The sequence below is a fragment of the Lynx canadensis genome, chromosome C2 (assembly GCF_007474595.2).
Source record: "Lynx canadensis isolate LIC74 chromosome C2, mLynCan4.pri.v2, whole genome shotgun sequence".
NCBI classification, from domain to species: domain Eukaryota; kingdom Metazoa; phylum Chordata; class Mammalia; order Carnivora; family Felidae; genus Lynx; species Lynx canadensis.
Window position 1 is genome coordinate 112,289,179 of NC_044311.2, and position 22,942 is coordinate 112,312,120.

Here is a 22,942-nt window from a genome sequence, read left to right on the forward strand (position 1 = left end):
ACACAGAATTGGAAACAGGCTCCAGGCTCTGAGCCATCAGCCCAGAGCCTGACGCGGGGCTCGAACTCACGGACCGTGAGATCGTGACCTGGCTGAAGTCGGACGCTTAACCGACTGCGCCACCCAGGCGCCCCTAATGTTGCAATTTCTTAGTAGTTATAGCTCACTTGGCTAGCAGTCTTGAAATATATATTAAGGAATATGTATTACATATTAAGGAATGTAATTAGGAATTACATTAAGGAATATGTAATACATATAAGGAATACATCTTAAGGAAATATTTCAAAAACTAAAGATGTCTATTCCAGCATTTTTCACTATATAGAAATTGGAAGCAATCTAAATTTCTAACAATTAGGAGATTAAGTTATATCGACCATATAACCAGTTCTTGTCTATCACGGATTGTTTGCTATGAGCATTTTCTTACCCATCTTTTGGTGAATGTGAGTGTCCAGTTCGACATCTAGAAGAGGAGTTGCTGGTTCACTGGATATGCATGTGTTCAGCTTTAGTAGATATTGCCGAATGCATTTGTGGTTGTGGTGGTTTAGACACCCCAGTTGTGTATGAGAATTCCAGTTACTTGTCTCTCCTTTTGCCATTTTAACCATTCTTGTGTGTGTGTGTGCTGATACCACATTGTAGCTTTGCTTTGCATGTCCCTGATGGCTAATCATGTTATTCTCTTTTCATGTGTTTATTAGCCATTTGACTACCTTTTCTGAAAAGTGTTGAAATATTTCATGCATTTTTTTTTCTGTTGGGTGATCATTTTCTTATTTGTAGTAGTTCTTTCTATATACTGGCATGAGTTCTTTGGGGTATGTGTATTAATTTTTTTTTAATGTTTATCCATTTACTTTTTTTTTTAATGTTTTAATGTTTTATTTATTTTTGAGAGAGAGACAGAGAGATCATGAGCAGGGGAGGGGCAAAGAGAGAGGGAGGCACAGAATCCGAAGCAGGCTCCAGGCTCTGAGCTGTCAGCACAGAGCCTGACACAGGGCTCGAACTCACAAATGTGAGATCATGACCTGAGCCGAAGTCGGTTGCTCAACTGACTGAGCCACCCAGGCATCCCATATCCATTTACTTTTGAGGGAGAGAGAGAAAGGGAGACAGAGAATCCCAGGCAGGCTCTTCACTGCCAGCTCAGAGTCCAACATGAAGCCCAAACCAACAAACTATAAAACCATGACCCAAGCCAAAACCAAGAGTCAGACACCCAACTGACTGAGCCACTGAGGCACCCCGTATGTACAAAATATATATTCTTCTGGGGTGCTTCGGTGGCTCAGTTGACTAAGCATCTCACTCTGGATTTCAGCTCAGGTCGTGATCTCACAGTTCATAAGATCAAACCCATGTGGGGCTCTGTGCTGACAGTGCAGAGACAACTTGGGATTCTCTCTCTCCCTCTCTCTGCTCCTCCCCCACTCATGTTCGTTCTCTCTCTCTCTCTCTCTCTCTCTCTCAAAAATAAGTAAACTTTAAAATGTGTGTGTGTATGTATATATATGTGTGTGTGTGTATGTACACATATGTGTGTACATATACACATATATATTCCCTTTTTCTATGGCCTTTCTTTTTATCTCCCTATTGGTATCTTTTGGTAGACTTTAATTTTAACCATTTTAATGTTCAGTTATTAATTTTTTAAGTTTATGGTTACCATTTTTTGTGTTCTCTTTTAAAATCCTTGCCCCTCATAGCTCATGAAGTTCCCAACATTTTCCTCTAAAAAAAGCTTTATTGTTTTCCTTTCTACACATATTATCTTCAATCCATCCATAATTGATTTTTGTACATGGCATGGGAAGTAGGAGTAAAAGTGTCAAGGTACATTTTCCCATGTGGACTTTATTTTTATCTTATTTAAAAAACTTTTTTTAAACTTTGTTTATTTTGAGAGAGAGTGCAGGGGGGGGGGGGTGGAGAGAATCCCAGGCAGGCTCCACACTGTCAGTGCAGGGCTTGAACTTGAACCGTGAGATCATAACCTGAGCCAAGATCAAGAGTCAGACACTTAACTGGCTGAGCCACCCAGGAGCCCCTGGACTTTATTTTTAAATGTACAAATACTGGGTCTGTCATTTATTCATGAAAAAATAACACTGAAATTACCATCTTCTCCTGAAATCAAAATCCACAGTGATTTTTTTGATATACAAAAATACCCTCTTATTTTATATCTTTTTTTAGAGAGGGCATGAGAGAAGGGGGAGAGGGAGAGAGAGAGAGACAAAATCTCAAGCAGGCTCCACACTCAGCATGGAGCCCAACATGGGGCTTGATCTCATGAGTGCGAGATCATGACCTGAGCCAAAATCAAGAGTCAGGACACTTAACCGACTGAGCCACCCAGGTGCCCTGAAAAATACACTTTTATTTTATTATTTTTTAAAATTAATTTATTTACCGGGGCGCCTGGGTGGCGCAGTCGGTTAAGCGTCCGACTTCAGCCAGGTCACGATCTCGCGGTCCGTGAGTTCGAGCCCCGCGTCGGGCTCTGGGCTGATGGCTCAGAGCCTGGAGCCTGTTTCCGATTCTGTGTCTCCCTCTCTCTCTGCCCCTCCCCCGTTCATGCTCTGTCTCTCTCTGTCCCAAAAATAAATAAACGTTGAAAAAAAAAAAAAAAAAAAAAAAAAAAAAAAAAAAAAATTAATTTATTTACAGAGAGAGAGAGAGAGAGAATGAGCATGAATGGGGAGGGGCAGAGAGAGAGGATCCCAAGCCAGCTCTTTGCTGGTCAGTGGAGCCCAATGCAGGGCTCGAACTCACAAACCATGAGATCATGACCTAAGCTGAAATCAAGAGTCAGATACTTAACAGACTGAACCACCCAGGTGCCCCATCTGAAAAATATACTTTTAAGGTAGTCACCACTGTCTTTTAGAAGTAAAGGCAAATCCATTATTGGTGTTACTGCTATTGCTTTTAAAAATGGTAAATATTTGTTCTTTTAAATATATGCTAAAAAAATATACTCAATATTGTTTAAAAGGAAATTAGATCTGTACCTTCCCATGATTATCTTCTCCATGTAAGTCTTTGTTGAAACAGTTAAAGGTAATGCTAAGTCCAGCCAAAAGCAACTTATTGTTAGTCACCATATAATCGAAATCATTATGGGAAGACAGTCATTCAAAAGAAGAACATGACTCAAAGCAATCACACATTTAATGCAATTCTATCAAAATACTGCTGACATTTTTCACAGAGCTAGAACAAACAATCCTAAAATGTATGTGGAACCACAAAAGACGCCAAAACAATCCTGAAAAAGAAAAGCAAAGCTGGAGGCATCCTGATTCTGGACTTGAAACTGTATTACAAGCTGTAGTCATTAAGACACTATGGGACTGACACAAAAACAGACACTATATCAATGGAACAGAATAGAAAACCCAGAAATGGATCCACAACTATATGGTCAACTCATCTTCAATAAAGTAGGAAAGAATACCGCATGGAAAGAAGACTGTCTCTTCAACAAATGGTGCTGAGAAAACTGGACATCTTCTGCAACATGCAGAACAATAAAATTGGACCACTTTCTTACACCATATACAAAAATTCAAAATGGACGAAAGACCTAAATTTGAGACAGGGAAAACTATCAAAATCCTAGAGGAGAGCACAGGCAGCAACCTGTTTGACCTAGGCTGGAGTAACTTGTTACTAGACACATCTCCCAAGGCAAGGGAAACAAAAGCAAAAGTGAACTATTGGGACCTCAAGATAAAAAGCTTCTGCATAGAGAAGGAAACAATCAAAACTAAAAGGCAACTGATGGAATGGGAAATGATATTTGCAAATGACATATAAGATAAAGGGTTAGTATTCAAAATCTATAAAGAACTTATCAAACTCACCACCCTAAAAACAACTGATCTAGTTAAGGGTGAGAAGACATGAATAGACATTTTTCTAAAGAAGACATCCAGATGGCCAACAGGTGAAAAGATGTTCAATGTCACTCATCATTAGGGAAATACAAATCGACCACGATGAGATACCACCTCATACCTGTCAGAATGGCTAAAATTAACAACATAAGAACAGATGTTGGCGAGAATGTGGAGAAAGGGGAACCCTTTTGTACTTTTGGTGGGAATGCAAACTGGTGCAGCCACTCTTGAACACAGTATGGAAGTTCCTCAAAAAGTTAAAAATAGAACTACCGTATGACCCAGCAATTGCACTACTAGGTATTTACCCAAAGGATACAAAAATACAAGTTCAAAAGGGTACATGCACCCCAGTGTTCATAGTGGCATTATCAGCAATAGCCACACTGGGGAAAGAACCAAAGGGTCCATCGACTGATGAATGGATAAAAAAGATGTGCTATTGTATATACAACGAGTTATTATTCAGCCATCAAAAAGAATAAAATCTTGCCATTTGCAACAGCATGGATGGAGCTAGGAGCTAGAGCTAAGCAAAATAAGAGATAAATATATGGTTTCATTCATATATGGAACTTAGATGAATATATAAGGGGGGGAGAAAAAAGGGAAACAAACCATAAGAGGCTCTCAAAGATGGAGATCAGTGGCACCTGGGTGACTCAATTGTGCGTCCAGCTTCATCTCAGGTCATGATCTCAGTGTTCATGAGTTCAAACCCTGCATCGGGCTCACTGGGCTCACTGCTGTCAGCACGGCCTCCTCTGGATCCTCTGTCCCGTCCCCCCGCCACACACACATGCACACGAGCGCGCGCACGTTCTCTCTCTCTCTCAAAAACATTTAAACAGAACAGAGGGTTGATGGAGGGAGGTGGGTGGGGGATGGGCTAAATGGGTGATAGTTATTGAGAAGGGTACTTGTTATAATGAGCACTGGGTGTTGTATGTAAGTGATGAGTCACTGAATTCTGTTCCTGAAACCAATATTGCACTGTATGTTAACTAACTAGAAATTAAATAAAAATTTTAAAAAGGTGGGGGGAAGAAGAGTATGTGAAATCACTCTGTCAGATGGCTAATTTTACACCTCCATCTCACTCTGGCCCACCAAGCACAAGGCAGTGATCCTTACTGGTGGATGTTACTTACTGATAGCATCTTTTCTAAACATTTTCTGGGTATTAAAATGCCCTCTTATGCATTTTAGGGGCTTCAGCTGTGCATTTGCCCTGTTCTGCTACACTAAGCTTTCCAAGGGCAACAGTGTGCCAGTCTAATTTCATCACTAAATTCCTAGTGTATACCTCTCTCAGTGCCTGGATATTCGGAGGCTCAGTTCATTGATGAATTACTTTGAAAGTTCCAAATTTGGAATTGTTTTTGTGATTAGAAGTGCTTCTGGACATAAGCACTAAAATCACATGCCTAAATCAGTTTGTAAATTAGGAGTGATATTCTCTAAGCAAACTCCATTTCCTTCTATTCCATCTATTGGAGGTGGACAGATTTGATGTGCTTTTGCTCTAACAAGTAACTCCCACCCTCTACCTTCTCTTTCTAAGTTGCAAGTTTGTAAGGAGAGTGTTGTTCTGTGACAGACCTCTTGGGTAAGTTAAATGATCTTCCATTTAGTCAAGAACGTAAATCGGATTTCTTAAGTTTTATGGCAGTAATAATAGCACCTCTAATCTATTTCACATCAGAGGGATTGCTTCCCTCTTTTGAATATAGAATATTTTCATTTAACAACTTCCAGAGTTTATTGCTGTTCACTGTCTACCAAAAGTATAGTTAATACAGACTTTGAAAGACATCTGATAACCTTAAGACCTCTAAGCTCTATGCAAGAGGATGCAAACTCATTGCCAACAGGGGATGGGATGAGTGTAGTAACAGCATTGCACTGATAAATGCTAACTGAGCTTCGGGATTGGGGACTTTATGGAGTGGTGGGGACTGTAACAAACCAATGTATGACTTTCTCTTTTTAAAGGGGAGAGCTGTTACTTAGGTACAGTCATGTGGAGGACTGGCCCCGGGTGTCTTTTATTTATTTTATTTTTATTTATTTTTATTTTTTGAGAGAAGCCAGAAATTCAGAATTTATGTGAAGTTTAAAGATTTTTTAAATTGTTTTTAATGTTTATTATTTATTTTTGAGAGACAGAGCATGAGTGGGGAGGGGCAGAGAGAGAGGGAGACACAATCTGAAGCACACTCCAGACTCTGAGCTGTCAGCACAAGCCCGATTCAGGGCTTGAATGCACAAACTGTGAGGTCATGACCTGAGCCAAAGTCGGATGCTTAACCAGCTGAGCCAGCCAGGTGCCCCGAAGTTTAAAGATTTTTAAATCTTGGCAGCTAATCATTATTGAAATAGTGTAAACCCCAAATTGTATAGGCCAAGAGGACCTGAGTCATGGGTAGATTCCAACCTCTGCACTTTATTTCTCTCGGATTTGATCATCCAAAGGCAACGTATCCTTACTATACAAGCATCCCTCAGAGGTATGGTGGGTTCAGTTTCATATCCCGGCAGTAAAGCGGATATTGGAATAAAGCAAGTCAAATGAATTTTTTGGTTTCCCCATGCATATGAAAGTTACATTTACACTATACTATAGTAAGCGTGCAGTAGCACAAGATATGTGCTATACATAACTTACATATACATAACTTAAAAATACTTGATTGTTGAGGCATCTAGGTGGCTCGGTTGCTTAAGCGTCCAACTTTTGACTTCAGCTCAGGTCATTATCACATGGTTGTGAGATCAAGCTCCGTGTCAGGTCAGCATGGAACGCAGAGCCTGCTTAGAATTCTCTTATCTCTCTCTCTCTCTCTAAAAATAAATAAATTTAAAAAATACTTTCTCAAAAAAAAATACTTGATTGCTAAAAATTGCTAACCATCACCTGCACTTTCAGTCTTTTCAGTCAATCTTTTTGTTGGTGGAGGATCTGGGGTCAATGTTGATGGCTGTTGACTGATCAGAGTGGTGGTTGCTGAAGGCTGGGGTGACTGTGGCAGTTTCTTTAAGACCGCAATGAACTTTGCAGCATCGGTTGACTCTTCCTTTCAGAAAAGATTACTCTATAGCATGTGATGCTGTTTGATAGCATTTTACCCGCAGTAGAACTCATTTCAAAGTTGGGGTCCATCTTCTCAAACCCTGCCACTGCCTTGTCAACTAAGTTTATATACTGTTCTAAATCCTTTGTTGTCATTTCAGCCATCTTTATGGCATCTTCACCAGGAGTGGTTTCCATCTCCAGCAACCACTCTCTTTGCTCATCCATAAGAAGCAGCTACTCATACCTTCAAATTTTATCATGAGATTCCAGCATTTCAGTTACATCTTCAGGTTCCACTTCTAATTCTCTTGCTATTTCCACCACATCTGCAGCTACTTCCTTCATGGAGGTCTTGAACCCTTCACAGTCATCCATGAGGGTTGGAATCAACTTCTTCCAAACCCATTAAGGTTGATAATTTAACCATATCCCATGAATCATGAATGTTCTTAATGGTATCTGGAATGCTATATCTTTTCCAGGAGGTTTTCAGTTTACTTTGCCCAGATCTGTCAGAGGAATCGCTCTCCATGGCACCTGTAGCCTAATGAAATGTATTTCTTAAATAATAAGACTTGAAAATCAAAATCACTTCTTCATCCATGGGCTGCAGAAGCAATATTATGTTAGGCATGAAAACAATATTAATTTCATTGTATATCTCCATCAGGGCTGTTGAATGACCAGGTACATTGTCAACGAGCAGTCATATTTTGAAAGCAGCCTTTTTTTCTGATCAGTAGGTCTTAACAGTGGTCTTGAAATACTTAGCAAACCATGTTTCATACAGATGTGCTATCATCCAAGCTTTGTTGCTCCATTTCTAGAGCACAGGCAGAATAGATTAAGCATAATTCTTAAGGGTTCTAGGATTTTTGAAATGATAAATGGACATCAGCTTCAACTTAAAGTCCCCAGCTGCCATAGCCCCTAATAGGAGAGTCAGCGTGTTCTTTGAAGCTTTGAAGCCAGGTATTGACTTCTCTCTAGCTATGAAAGTCCTAGATGGCATCTTCTTCCAATTGGGGACTGTTTGTCTACACCGAAAATGTGTTGTTCAGTGTAGCCACCTTCATGAATTATCTTAGCTAGATCTTCTGGATGATTTGCTGCAGCTTTTTCAGCATTTGCTGCTTCACCTTTCACTTTTATGTCCTAGAGATTGGTTTCTTAAATCTTACAAATCCATTGCTGCTAGCTTCCAGCTTTTCTTCTGCAGCATTCTCACCTCTCTCAGCCTTAACAGATTTAGGGCCTTGCTCTGGGTTAGGCTCTGCTTAAGGGGATGCTGTGTCTGGCTTGATCTTTTCTTTAGAAGACTAAAACTTTCTTCACATCAGCAGTAGGACTGTTCCATTTTCTTATTCATGTGTTCACTGGAGGAACACTTTTAATTTCATTCAAGAATTTTTCCTTTGCTTTCAGTTTGGCTATTTGGCACAAGAGGCCTAGTTTTCAGGCTGTTTCAGCTCTTAACATGCATTTCTTACTAAGCTCAATGATTTCTAGCTTTTGATTTAAAGTGAGAGACGTGCGACTTTTTCACCTGAATGTTTAGAGGCCACTGAAGGGTTATTAATTGGACTAATTTCAATAGTGTTGGGTCTCACGGTAAAGGGAGGCCTAAGAAGAGGGAGAGAGATGGGAATGACTGGTTGGAGGAGCAGTCAGAACACACACATTAAGTCTGCCAGTCCTACGGGTTTCATGGCACCCCAAAACAGTCATGACAGTAACATCAAATCACAGGTCACAGATTACCATAACAGCTCTAACGATAATGAAAAAGCCTGAACTATTGTAAGAATTACTAAAATGTGACACAGAGACACAAAGTGAGCAAATGTTTGTTGGAAAAATGGTGCCGACAGACTTGCTAGATGCAGGATTGTCACATACCTTCAGCCTGTAAGAAAAAAGGCACAATCTGCAAAGCACAATAAGGCAAAGTGCAATAAAATGAAGTATGCTTGTACACCAAAGTAGATTTCTGATTGGATTCGTTTTGTGTTGTTTTGTAATGTTACCACAAACCTAGCAGCTTAAAATAGCATAATTGATTATCTCAGTTTCTGTAGATCAGAAGTCTGGGTTTGGCATGACTGGCTTCCCTGTTCAGGGTCTTGCCTGGTTGAAATCAAGGTAATCATCTAGGGATGTGGTTCCTTTCTGAAGCTGGAGGTTCTCTTCAAGCTCTTTGCTTGTTGGCAGAATTCACTTGTAATCGTAAAACTGGGGTCCCATTTTCTTGCTCCCTATTGCCCAGGGACTGTTTTCAGTTCCAAAGACCACCTGCAGTGTTCAGCACATAGATGTTCTTTTTCTTTTAGGCCATTAGGCATTTCTCTCTAATTTCCAGTTAATAGACTAACCAGAGGAAACACTTTGCTTTTAAAGGGCCTGATTAGGTCAGGCAAACCCAGGAAAATCTCCCTCTTACCATATATGTAATATACAGATAGTTAAAAAAAAATTTTTAAAGGCAGGAATCCGGTTAAGAGAATACTCTAGAAGCATAGGAATGTCACATAGCAGAGGAAATTTTTTTAAGTTTATTTATTTTGACAGAGAGAGAGAAGGGGGCAGGGGGAGAGAGAATCCCAAGCAGGCCCCACACTGTCAGCACAGAGCCTGGTGTGGGGCTTGATCTCACGAACCTGCGCTGAAATTGAGTCGGATGCTTAACTGAGTGAGCCACCGAGGTGCCCCAGTAATTGTTTTAAATATGGAAATAAGTTATACTTAACAACTCTATGTGCCATTATCTAAAGTATGGAAAAATTGGAAACCTGAGTTTCCATGGTAGAGGAAATAGTTACATTTACTACTGCTTATGCACTTAGAATTGGTTCTTGCCCCACCACATTTTCCTGAGGCCCTTAAGTCCATTTCCTTTGGAGCATACTTGGGAGTCCTTAGCCACTTTCTCCGCTGAGGCTTCCTTGTATCATACTGAGACTCAAGTTTCCTATGCATCCAAACCGTCTCCACACAGATGACCCACTTACATCTTGCATGTCTTCCCCTTGAGTTACATCCCTTCTTTCTCCCAAAAGGCAAGACCACAGTAGGTTCAACTAACATCCATCATCTCATATACCCCCTACCCCCACTCACCCCCTGTCTCTGGTGCCCATAAACCTGATATTATTTTCTGTGCATTTGGTAAGTTTTTTTAGATTACACATATAAGTGAGATCATAAAGTATTTGTCTTTCTCTGACTTAATTCACTTAGCATAATGCCTTTAAGGTCTATCAGTGTTATTGCAAATGGTAAGGTGCCCTCATGTTTTATGGCTGAATGATATTTGTTGTATAATATTTTGTTGTATGTATATGTATCCATCCATCCATCCATGGACACTTAAGTGGTTTCCATATCTTGGGTATTGTAAATAATGCTGTTGTGAATGTCGGAGTACAGATATCTTTTTCAGTCAGTTTTTGCTTGCTTTGGATATATTACCAAAAGTAGAATTGCCAGATCTTATGGTCGTTGTATTTTTTATTTTTTTGAGAGTCCTCTGTTCTGTTTTCTGTAGTGACTACTCATTTACAGTCCCACAGTGCACAGGGTTCTCTCTTTTCTCCACATCCACACCAGCATTTGGTATCTCTTACCTTTTTGATGATGGCCATTCTAACAGACGAGATGATATTTTATTGTGGTTTTCATTTGTAATTCCCTAATGACTAGTGATGTTGGCATCTTTTCATGTACTTGTTGGCCTTTCATGTATCTTCATTGGAGAAATGTCTGTTTAGGTCCTTTGCCCATTTTTTTATTGGGTTATTTTATTTATTTTGTTTTTTGCTTTGAGTTGTATAAGTTCTTTATATATTTTCGATACTAACCCCTCACAAATACACGGTTTGCAAATATTTTTATTTCCCTTCCATAGGTTGTGTTTGTACTTTATTGATGGTTTCTTTTGCTGTATAGCTTTATTTTATTTTTTGAATTTACATCCAGATTTGTTAGCGTATAGTGCAAGTAGATTCCTTACTGCCCTTTACCCATTTAGCCCATCCCCCCTCCCACTACCCCTTCCATAACCCTCTGTTTGTTCTCCATATTCATGAGTCTCTTATGTTTTGTACTCCTCCATGTTTTTATATTATTTTTGCTTCCCTTCCCTTATGTTCATCTGTTCTGTGTCTTAAAGTCTTCATATGAGTGAGGTCATATGATATTTGTCTTTCCCTGACTAATTTCGCTTAGCATAATACCCTCTAGTTCCATCCACATAGTTGCAAATGGCAAGGTTTCATTCTTTTTGATTGCTGAGTAATACTCCACTGTGTGTGTGTGTGTGTGTGTGTGTGTGTGTGTGTGTATGTATACACACACACACACATACACCGTATCTTCTTTATCCGTTCATCCATTGACGGACGTTTGGGCTCTTTCCATAATTTGGCTATTGTTAATAGTGCTGCTATAAACATTGGGGTGCATGTGCCCCTTTGAAATAGCATACCTGTATCCCTTGGATAAATACCTAGTAGTGCAATTGTTGGGTCGTAGGGTAGTTCTATTTTTAGTTTTTTAAGGAACCTCCATACTGTTTTCCAGAGTGGCTGCACCAGTTTGCATCCCCACCAGCAGTGCAAAAGAGATCCTCTTTCTCCACATCCTTTCCAACATCTGTTGTCTGAATTGTTAATGTTAGCCATTCTGACAGATGTAAGGTGGTATCACATGGTGGTTTTGATCTGTATTTCCCTGATGATGAATGATGTTGAGCATTTTTTCATGGGTCAGTTGGCACTCTGGATGTCTTCATTGAAGAATTGTCTATTTCATGTCTTTTGCCCATTTCTTCACTGCATTATTTGGTTTTTGGGTGTCGAGTTTGATAAGTTCTTTATAGATTTTGGATACTAACCCTTTATCTGAAATGTCATTTGCAAATATCTTCTTCCATTCCATCGCTTGCCTTTTAGTTTTGCTGATTATTTCCTTTGCTGTGCAGAAGCTTTTTATTTTTATGAGGTCCCAATAGTTCATTTTTGCTTTTGTTTCCCTTGCCTCTGGAGACGTGTTGAGTAAGAAGTTGCTGCAGCCAAGATCAAAGAGGTTTTTGTCTGCTTTCTCTTCGAAGATATTGATGGCTTCCTGTCTTATGTTTAGGTGTTTCATCCATTTTGAGTTTAGTTTTGTGTATGGTGTAAGAAAGTGGTCCAGGTTCATTTTTCTGCATGTCTGTCCAGTTTTCCCAGCACCACTTGCTGAAGAGACTGTCTTTATTCCATTGGCTATTCTTTCCTGCTTTGTCACAGATTAGTTTGCCATATGTTTGTGGGTCCATTTCTGGGTTCTCTATTCCGTTCCACTGATCTGAGTGTCTGTTTTTGTGCCATTGCTGTATAGCTTTTTAGTTTGATATAGTCCTTCTTATTTATCTTTTATTGTGATGCTGTGCTTTAGTTGTCATATTCAAAAAATCATTACCAAGACCCATGTCAAGGAATTTTATTCCTATGTTTTCTTCTAGAGATTTCATGATTTCAGGTTTTACATTTAAGTCTTTAATCCATTTTGAGTTAATATTTGTGAGTGGTATGAGATAGGAGTCCAATTTCATTCTTTTACGTGCAAATATCCAATTATCCCAGCTTGCTAGGATTTTGATTGGGATCAGATTGAATCTTATAAAGTTGGCAAGAACTGACATCTTGACAAAATTTAGTCTCCCTATCCATGAACGGGAAACATCTCTCCATTTATTTCACTCTTGGAGTTTTGTAGTTTTCTTCATATAGATCTTACACATATTTTATTAGATTTATACCTAACTATTTCATTTTGGAGGCTGCTCATGTAAGATGTAAATTTTGCGTTTTTATTTCCAAATTCCCCTTGTTTATTGTTGACACATAAGAAAGCAATTGACTTTTGTCTATTAATCTTGTATTCTACAACCTTGTATAATCGCTTATTAGTTACAAGAGTTTTTTGTTCACTTCTTTTTGATTTACTACATAGATAATCATATCATCTGTGAGCAAACACAATTTTATTTCTTCCTTTACAGTCTGTGTACTTTTTTCCCCCTTGTCTTACTGTGTTAACTAATACTTCCAGTGTGATGTTTGACAGGAGTGGTGAGAGGGGACATTCTTGCCTTGTTTCTGATCTTACTGGAAAAGCTTTGAGTTTCTCACTGTCAAGTATGATGTTAGCTTAGGTTTTTTGTAAGTATTCTTTAAAAAAAAATTTCTTTAACGTTTATTTATTTTTGAGAGACAGAGATATAGCATGAGTGGGGGAAGAACAGAGAGAGAGGGAAACACAGAACCTGAAGCAGGCTCCAGGCTCTGAGCTGTCAGCACAGAGCTGATGCGGGCTCTAACCTACAAACTGCGAGGTCATGACCTGAGCTGAAGTCAGACGCTTAACCGACTGAGCCACCCAGGTGCCCCTGTAAATATTCTTTACTAACCTAAGGAAGTTCCCCTCTATTCCTAGTTCACTGAGAGTATATAACATTAGTGGATGTTGGATTTTGTCAAATGCTTTTTCTGCATCTGCTGATTTGATCATGATACTTTTGCATGCTGATGTGATAGATTGCATTAATTGATTTTAAAATGTTGAACCTACCTTGCATACCTGAGATAAATCACACTTGATCATGGTGTATAATTCTTTTTAATACATTGTTGGATTTGATTTTTTAAATATTTTGTTAAGGATTTTTATGTGTATCCTGTGATAAATAACCTGGATGGCCTATTCCATGACCTGTAGTTTTCTTTTCATGTAATGGGTTTGATTTTGGTTTTATGGTAGTGCTAGCTTCATAGAATAAGTTAGAAAGTATTCCCTCTGCTTCTTTCCTTTGAAAGATATTATAGAGAATTGGTATAATTTTTTTTTAAATGTTTGGTAACATGTATCAGTGAACACATTTGTGCCTAGTGCTTTGTCTTTTGAAAGTTTATTAATTATTGATTGAATTTCTTAAATAGATATAGGCCTATTCAGGTTATCAGTTTCTTCTTGCTAGTGTTTTGGCAAATTGTGTTTCAAGGAACCAGTTCATTTGATCTAGGTTATCAAATTTGTGGACATAGATTTTTTCATGCTATTCTTTTATTATCTTTTCATGACCATGGTGTCATTAGTGGCATTTGCACTTTTATTTCTAATATTAGTGATTTGCGTCCTTTTTCTTAATTAGCCTTATTAGAGCCTTACTGACTTTTGTTTCAGAGAACCAGCTTTTGGCTTTTTAATTTTCTCTATTAATTTCCTGTTTTCAATTTCACTGGTTTCTGCTCTAATTCTTAAATCTTTTCTTCTTCTCACTTTGAAATTAATTTGTTTCTGTAGTTTCTTGAGGGTAATGATTTTTTAAACATTTTCATTTGCCTGGAGCATGAAATTTTTTTTTTTTTTTAAGTTTAATTATTTAGAGAGAGAGCACAAGTGGTGGGGGGTGGGGGAGGGGAGCAGAGAAAGGGAGAGACAGAATCCCAAGCAGGCTCTGAACTGTCAGTGCAGAGGTCGATGTGGGGCTTGAACTTATGAAACGTGAGATCCTGACCTGAGCCAAAACCAAAAGTCAGATGCTTAACTGAGTGAGCCACCCAGGTGCCCCAAGGAGCATGAATTTTTCTAAACTATAAACCAGTGTTTTTAGGTCTTATGGTTATTAACATACTTGATTAACTTTTGTATTTAGAATTTTCTGTATATATCCATATAGTGTTGTTTGAAATTCTTCTCTTATTTATCCAGGAGAAAGTTTTAGAGATGTTGGCTGAGTTTGAAAGCCATTTGCAGGACCTATAATTGGTAGCAGTTAAATGATTTATGTTAATTTAGGAGTGTCTTTGAATGGCCAAACTAAGAAGATGAAATTAAAGAATTAACTAGTATATTGCCCAGATTAGGAATGAATTTTTTCTTTCTTTCCCAGAGTATTTTGCTAAGTGCTTGCATTACTTGTGTGATGGGTAAATCACATTCCTTAGGTGGGAATAAGAGGTGAAGGCAGGTGTTTATCTAGTATATCTTGAACTCACTTGAGCACCTACAAAGTCCTTTTCTTCCTTTTTTTTTTTTTTTAAACTGAGATTATCTGTTCTTTAGTACCTACTGCCTTTTGAGTTTTGCAGAAGAGTAGTTTTTTTTAAAGTTTAGTTTCCACCACATTTTGAATTTATTCACATTTCAGAGGACAAGGTAACCCCAATGATGAAGCAGGAGGTAAAGCTGCAGTGCTAACAGGAAATACTTGTACTATTCTGTCCACATTATCATGTTTTAGTATACATGATAAAATTTTTATAAAGACACCTCTGCATGGCATCATAATACTCTTAAATTTTTTTTTTAACATTTATTCATTTTTGAAAGAGAGAGAGCGTGAATGGGGGGAGGGCAGAGAGAGACACACAGAAACAGAAACAGGCTCCAGGCTCTCAGCTGTCAGCACAGAGCCCGACACGGGGCTCGAACTCACAGACTGCGAGATCATGACCTGAGCCGAAGTCGGCCGCTTAACTGAATGAGCCACCCAGGCACCCCCATAATATTCTTTAAGTATGATCTTTTTCATTTTTACCTAAGAGTATCTGAAAAGTTATTATTTGTACTGAGGGCCTTGATCAGCCTTGTAATAAAATCACACATATATAGATTCTTAAGTGGCAAAGAACAGTTAGTGCTGATGAGCCCAGATGAAACTTGATCACATTTTCAAGTGTTAACTGACTGGTGTAGAGATCCTAGGTATGCAATTTCTCTTGCCTCTACCTGTTCCCATTTGGCCTTAAGATTTAATGTGGGGGCAGCCGGGTGGCTCAGTTAGTTGAGCGTCCTACTCTTGATTTCGGTTCAGGTCATGATCTCAGGGTCTTGGGATCAAGCCCCAAGTCAGGCTCCACACTGAGCATGGAGCCTCCTTGAGATTCTCCCTTTCCTGCTCCCGTTCCCTCTCCCTCTATCGTTTCCTCTGCCCCTCTCCCCTGCTTGCATGTGTTCTGTCTCTCTCTCAAAATAAAAATAAATTAAAAAAAAATGAAAAGATGTAATGTGATGGGCACCAGCTCTGCACACATTTGGCCTTGCTAACAAATTTTATAGGTTCTGATATTTTTAACATTTGAGATAAGATGTGGAATAACATTTGTACTTTACTGCTTATAATATTAGGTTATTATTTGAAGATCTTTAGTATTTAAAAATAATATAGTATTTAATATTCTATTTACTAGTCTATTTTTGAGTTATTTAGTAGTGAAGTTTGAAGATCTAATCATCTTTTTGTATATGCAGATAATAACTTGTAGAACTTTTGAGTGTCATTTTGCTTGAATGTTAAAAATATCGATGCTTTTGGGCGCCTCGGTGGCTCAGTTGGTTGAGCGTTGGACTTCGGCTCAGGTCATGATCTCGTGGTTCGTGTGTTGGAGTCCCACATCAGGCTCCCTGCTGTCAGCACTGAAACTGACAGCAGAGACTGCTTTGGATCCTGTGTCCTCCTCTCTCTCTGCCCCTCTCCACTTGTGCTCTCTCTCAAAAATAAACATTAAAAAAATATTGCTAGCTTTATTTAAATTGCATACCATATTTAGGAATAGAAAGGTTTTTTTTTTCCTCCCCCACAGTAGGTGTTTTTAAAGAAATAAAGGATGAGCAAAGACTATATAGATAGATGCAGGTATAGATATAGATATTGAACACCCTATTACCTAAGGCCAAGTGTGTGTGTTAATGCACATGCACATTGAAGTTTGGTCTTTTATAATACTAAATAAATCAAGAAGTTAGAGAGTGAATGTTCTTGGCTTTCAAATTCAGGTTTTTTTTTTTTTTTAAACTTTGTAAATGTGGTATATTCCTTGTTATTTTTAGAGTAGTTCTTTTGGTTGTTGTTTCTTTGTTGGCACCTTTTTCGTAAAAGTTCTGTACAATGACCAGAGAGTCATACGGCCACTTTAAAACCAGTTGTGATAAGGTTGTGGATGTGGTTCACTGTAAGACATAATAGCAACTTTTCTGTGCCTCAAGGGGAGGAACTTTGTTGGAATGGCTTTTCTTTGTCAGTTTCTATCAGGCTAATCTGACTGCAGAACAGAAAAATTGAATTTACCTTTCCAAGTTGAGGGGTAAAAATAATGTAAAACACAGTGATACATAGAATAAAATATGATTTCTGTCTCTGATATGTTACTCTGTTCAGATGTGGGCCTGAAATTATTCTTAGGTACAACTACTCTGTTCATCCTAAAAGTTTTTACGGAATTGTCACATGTATAAGCTTATTTTATAAAAATAATTCAGAAGTTGTAAAGCTTTGAAGAATTATGTCTTGAAAGAAAAGTTCTATGTATAAAAGCTGTAGACAGTGTTAGATGTTTTAGAATTTGGGGTTTTCGTTTTAACTGACAACTGTCAGTCTGGCATTAGGGTTAAATTGTTCTCATTTTCTGAAAAAAAAAATGAAATGTAGTACTTTTGTAGTACAAGTGTAGTACTTTTTCATTGATAGGGAAAAACAGTTGTAAAGAAGAACTCTTTTTAAAAAATACGGCTGAATTTCACAATTCTACTTGTATGTGATCTTTTGGAAAGTTAAAAATGGCTTTAGAGTGAAGTGGAAGGAGTAGGCTGCGCCTCTGCAGTTAATCTCAAAATGAAGGTGGTATAGATTTACATAATTCAGTTAAGGGTGAAAGCAGTATTGCGAGATATTTAGGTGGCTTACGTCAGAAGACAAGCTGAAGCATTTACTAACTGAGTTAAGGAGTGAGGCTGTTGCTGGGATGCGGAAGGAAAAAGCGAAAGGGTGTTACTGCTGTGGGTGGGAAGGAGAGAGCAGCGACTGCTCCAGATCCCTCACAGGGGAGAAGATCGTGCTGTATTAAATGTTCCTCTCTGCAGCCCCTGGGAAGGTGTCAGCACCAGTAGTGGGGAGCAGTGTGCAGAAGAATAAGGTACAGGACAAGGCGGAGGACCCAGGCTCCGGACTGATTTCACCTCTGACGGACGAGTAGTGTTATTTTGAGCAATCCACTGATGTATTAGAGTTCAAGTTTTTTCAGCTGCTATATGGCCGCTTGGAATAAGTCTTTGAAAGCCTCTTTCTGCTGTGTCTGATTTTGTGTACTTTTTTTTTTTGTATGAAACACCTGATGGTTTCTGACAATACAAATTGTTTCATCGTGTGTATTTCTTCTGAAAAACTTCATTACTGAGCTATAATTTACATACCATAAAATTCACCTATTTTAAATGCATGGTTTGATGAGTTTTAGTAAATTTATATAGCTGTGCAACATCACTGAAGTCTAGATTTAGAAATTTCTGTCACACCCAAAAGTTCCCTTGTGCCCATTTGTAGTCCATTTCTGCGTTACCCCCAGTCCCAGGTAGCCACTGATCTGCTACCTCTAATTTTTTTTTGTCTTTTCTAGAAATATAAATAGCTTTTGTATAGCATAATGGTTTTGAGGTTCATTAATGTTTTTGTGTGCATCATTAGTTTGTTCCTATCTTGGTGAGTTGTAGTTCTTTGTATGGATATATACCACATTTTTAATCCATTTATTAGTTGATGGACAATTAAGTTATTTTGTTTGGGGCAAATATGAGAAATACTGCTGTGACCATTTGCATAGTCTTTCTGTGGACATATGGTTGCTTTCCTCTTGGGTGGATAATGGAAGTGTACTTGCTGGATTATATATGTACATATGCTTATTTAACATCTTCAGAAACTGCCAAATTGTTGTCCACAAATGGCTCTGCCATTTTACAGTTCTGCCATCAGCGTTTGAAGGTTCCAGTTTCTCCACATCCTCACCGATGTTTGGTATTGTCAGTCTTTTTGATTATTATTAGTCAGTCTTTTATTCCAATGGGGGTGCCGTGGTCTGTCATTGTAGCTTTAATATTCATTTCTCTGATGACTAGCTCTCTTGACCATCTTATGTGCCTATTTGCCATGTAGTAGGTCGTCTTTATAGATTGGCTTTATAAATCTTTTGCCCATTTTACAAGATTAAATTGAGTTGTAAGAATTATTTACACATTTCAGATAATAGTTCTTGATCAGATTAATGTTTTGTAAACATTTTCTCCCAGTATGTATTTTGCCTTTAAATTTTCTTAATGGTATCTTTTCAAAAGGAAACATTTTAAATTTTGATGAAGTGCAAATTACTCATTTTTTCCTTTAATGGATTTCCCTTTTGGGGTTGGATCTAAGAAATCTTGGCCTAACCCGAAGTCACAAAGATTTCTCTTGTGTTTTCTTGTAAGTTTTATAAGTACAGCTCTTCGAATTAGGTCTGTGATCCATTTTGACTTGAAGTGAAATTCTAAGTTCATTTGTTTTTGCATTTTGATATCCACCTGGTTTAATACACTTGTTGAAAGCATTGTCCTTTATCTACTGAGTTACCTTCACACCTTTGTCAGAAACCAGTTGACCACATATGTGGGCTTATTTCTGAACTCTTTTCTGTTCCATTGAAATACATAGAGATATATGTATAGGTGTAGATATAGATACAAATAAAGTTTTAGATATAGAAAGAGATTTGCTATTACAGTGTATCACACTGTCTCGATTACTACAGTATTATAGTTTACTGTAGTATTATATAAGTTTAAAATCGGGTTATATTAGTCTTCCAACTTTTTCACTACGTTGTTCTGCCTGGTCTATGTCCTTTGCATTTCCATATGCATTTTAGCCTTATTAATTTTTGAAAAAGGAAAATTCTATGGGAATGCAGGCTGGTTCAGCCACTCTGGAAAACAATATGGAGGTTCCTCAAAAAACTAAAAATAGAACGACCCAGCAATTGCACTACTAAGCATTTATCCACGGGATACAGGTGTGCTGTTTTGAAGGGACATAGGCACCCCCATATTTATAGCAGCAGTATCAACAATAGCCAAAGTATGGAAAGAGCCCAAAGAGTCCATCGATGGATGAATGGATAAAGAAGATGTGGTATATATATACAATGGAGTATTAATAGGCAATCAAAAAGAATGAAATCTTGCCGTTTGCAACTATGTGGATGGAACTGGAGGGTATTATGCTAAACGAAAGTCAGAGAAAGACAAATATCATACGACTTCACTCATATGAGGACTTTAAGAGACAAAACATATGAATATAAGGGAAGGGAAACAAAAATAATATAAAAACAGGGAGGGGGACAAAACAGAAGAGACTCATAAATGAAGAACAAACAGAGGGTTACAGGAGGGGTTGTGTGTGGGGGGAATGGGCCAAATGGGTAAGCACTAAGGAATCTACTCCTGAAATCATTGTCGCACTATATGCTAACCAATTTGGATGTAAATTAAAAAATAATAAAATTTAAAAAAAATCTTTGCTTAATAAAACACATCAAAAAAAAAAAAAAGGAAAAGGAAAACTCTAGTTTTGGTAGAGATTGATTGACTCAGTAGATCAGTGTTGGGAGAACTGACACCTTAACAACATTGAGTCTTCCAGTCCATGAACTTGGTCTGTCTCCCAGTTCGTTTAGCTTTCCTTTAAATTTTATCAGTGTTTTCTATTTTTTAGTGTATTGGTTTTGAATTTTTAACAAAAAAAATGATCCTTAAGTATTTTAATCTTTAGATGCTATTACAAAGTTTTTAAAATTTCATTTCAGATTATTTGTGACCAGTATGTGGAAATATAATTGATTTTTGTATCCTGTGATATTGTTAAACTTTCTTACAAGTTCTGGTGGGCTTTTCTTGTTGATTCCTTGGGATATGTTACTCACAAAATCATGTGTAGTCCTTGAAAATGGTGTTTGTGAAAGCACACATTACTCTCGTTCTAGAATGATGTTGCCACAGCCCCAAATATTTTTGGAATGTTATTCTTTATTCAGAATCTTTTAGGTTAGCAAGCACATAAGAAAATGCATTTTTATTAGTTGGTGTATATCTTGCTCTAATTTTTTTCTTAAACTTTTATTAATCTGTACTGAGGATATGTTATTTTCATGTGTCTATTAGGTATGAAAGGGTAAAAGTTGGCATTTAATTTTTTTTAATGTTTTTATTTTCATGAGAAAGAGAGAAACAACATCACTACCTGAGATGAAGTCAGACGTATAACTGTCTGAGCCACCCAGGCACCCCTAAAAGTTGGCATTTAGATATAAATATTTGAAGTTCAAGGGAAAAGCTCTGGGAAGAGGTGTAAATGTGAATTGTCAGAGCATAGTTAAAGCTGTAGGACTGGGCATGATCACCTCAAGGGATTGACTAGAACTTCAGTAATCTTGGAAGAGAAATTTAGGGAGTCTGAAAAAGTTTAAGGGTGCCCTAAGCCCAGGAATCTAGGGGCACTCTGGGGAGTATGTTAAGAATATTACTGATTGGGGCGCCTGGGTGGCTCAGTCGGTTGAGCGTCCGACTTTGGCTCAGGTCATGATCTCACAGTCTGTGAGTTCGAGCCCCGCATCGGGCTCTGTGCTGATGGCTCAGAGCTTGGAGCCTGCTTCCGATTCTGTGTCTCCCTCTCTCTCTCTGCCCCTTCCCTGCTCATGCTCTGTCTCTCTCTGTCTCAAAAATAAATAAAAACATTAAGAAAAAAAATTAAAAAAAAAAAGAATATTACTGATTGACTGTTAATGTGTTTATGAGCCACCTGCCTGCATGAAGTGCTTTAAGTTAATTTTAATTCCCCACTATTTTTTTTATGATTATTTTTATTATTTTGAGAGAGAGAGAGAGACAGTGTGAGTTGGGGAGGGGCAGACAGAGAAGGAGACACAGAATCCGAAGCAGGCTCCAGGCTCTGAGCTGTCAGCACACAGCTCTATGTGGGGCTCGAACTCAGGGACCATGAAATCATGACCTGAACTGAAGTCAGAAGTTGGGCGCTTACCCAACTGAGCTACCCTGGTGCCCCTCTTCACTACTATTTTAAAGAGTAATGTCTTTCACAAGAAACTGAATCTTTGTAAGATCACTGATGCCTGTACCATTTTTTTCTTTTGAATTATTTAGTTATTACTTGACATATTTTCATTTTTTCTTTCTTCAGAGTGATGTGATTTTAAATCACTAAACATCCTAGTCATTTTCTATTTAATGTCCGGTTTGGTATATTATATTGATGTTCTTACCTATGTTGTAAATATTATCGACTTTATAAGAGTCATACCAAATCTCTTTTTTTCCTTATTCCTAGGCAAATACTGTGGTCTCGGGTTGCAGATGAACCATTCAATTGAGTCAAAAAGCAATGAAATTACAGTGCTGTTCATGAGTGGAATCCATGTTTCTGGACGAGGATTTTTGGCCTCATATTCAGTTATAGATAAACAAGGTAATTTTCAACTTTATACCATGACTTCCATATTTTACAATTTCTGAAAACAAAAATGAAATATTTCTTTTAGTAGTTATCTGAGATTAGAATAGAGTAGAAAGACTGAACTTAAAAACAGATTAATTTTACAAATAAAATTAGATTAGTTTCAGAATTCTAAAAATTAAAAGTATACTAACATTTATGTTAATTCTGTATACTTCCCTTTCCATAGTAGAGGAAATACTGATTTTTCACATTTATAGGATTAGAACACAAATGACCTAACTTTTGAAAAATCTGTCAGTTATTGAAATGTATGATATAAATTTAAAGCTTTGTTATCTACAGTTTACCATTTCATAGTACTGTATTAAAGACTACATTACCATTCTTCTCAAAAGCATAGATTCTCATACCACCAGGAGTATGCTGGGGCGTGCTGTCTGAGATGCTACAAGATAAACCTGAGATATTTTTCTGGATGGTTAATGTTTATAATCTAAAGGGGGAAAAATTAAAACCAAGACTGTTAGATGGAATAGAATGCAAAGTATACTTGAATTTCTAAGGTAAAATCCAAGACTTGAACAAAATCTCCCATGAGTTTTGGCTTCTGTGGCATGTATTTGT

General features: G+C 37.8%; 1 protein-coding gene across 1 annotated transcript in view; it reads left to right on the top strand.

Annotated features, from left to right (window-relative positions):
* The window catches only part of DCBLD2 (discoidin, CUB and LCCL domain containing 2), an 88,461-nt gene that overhangs the window by 26,002 nt on the left and 39,517 nt on the right, over positions 1-22,942 (top strand). The window contains exon 3 of the mRNA XM_030329151.1: positions 22,190-22,327. Coding sequence (XP_030185011.1) covers positions 22,190-22,327 — 138 coding nt within the window. The remainder of the gene's footprint in view (positions 1-22,189; positions 22,328-22,942) is intronic.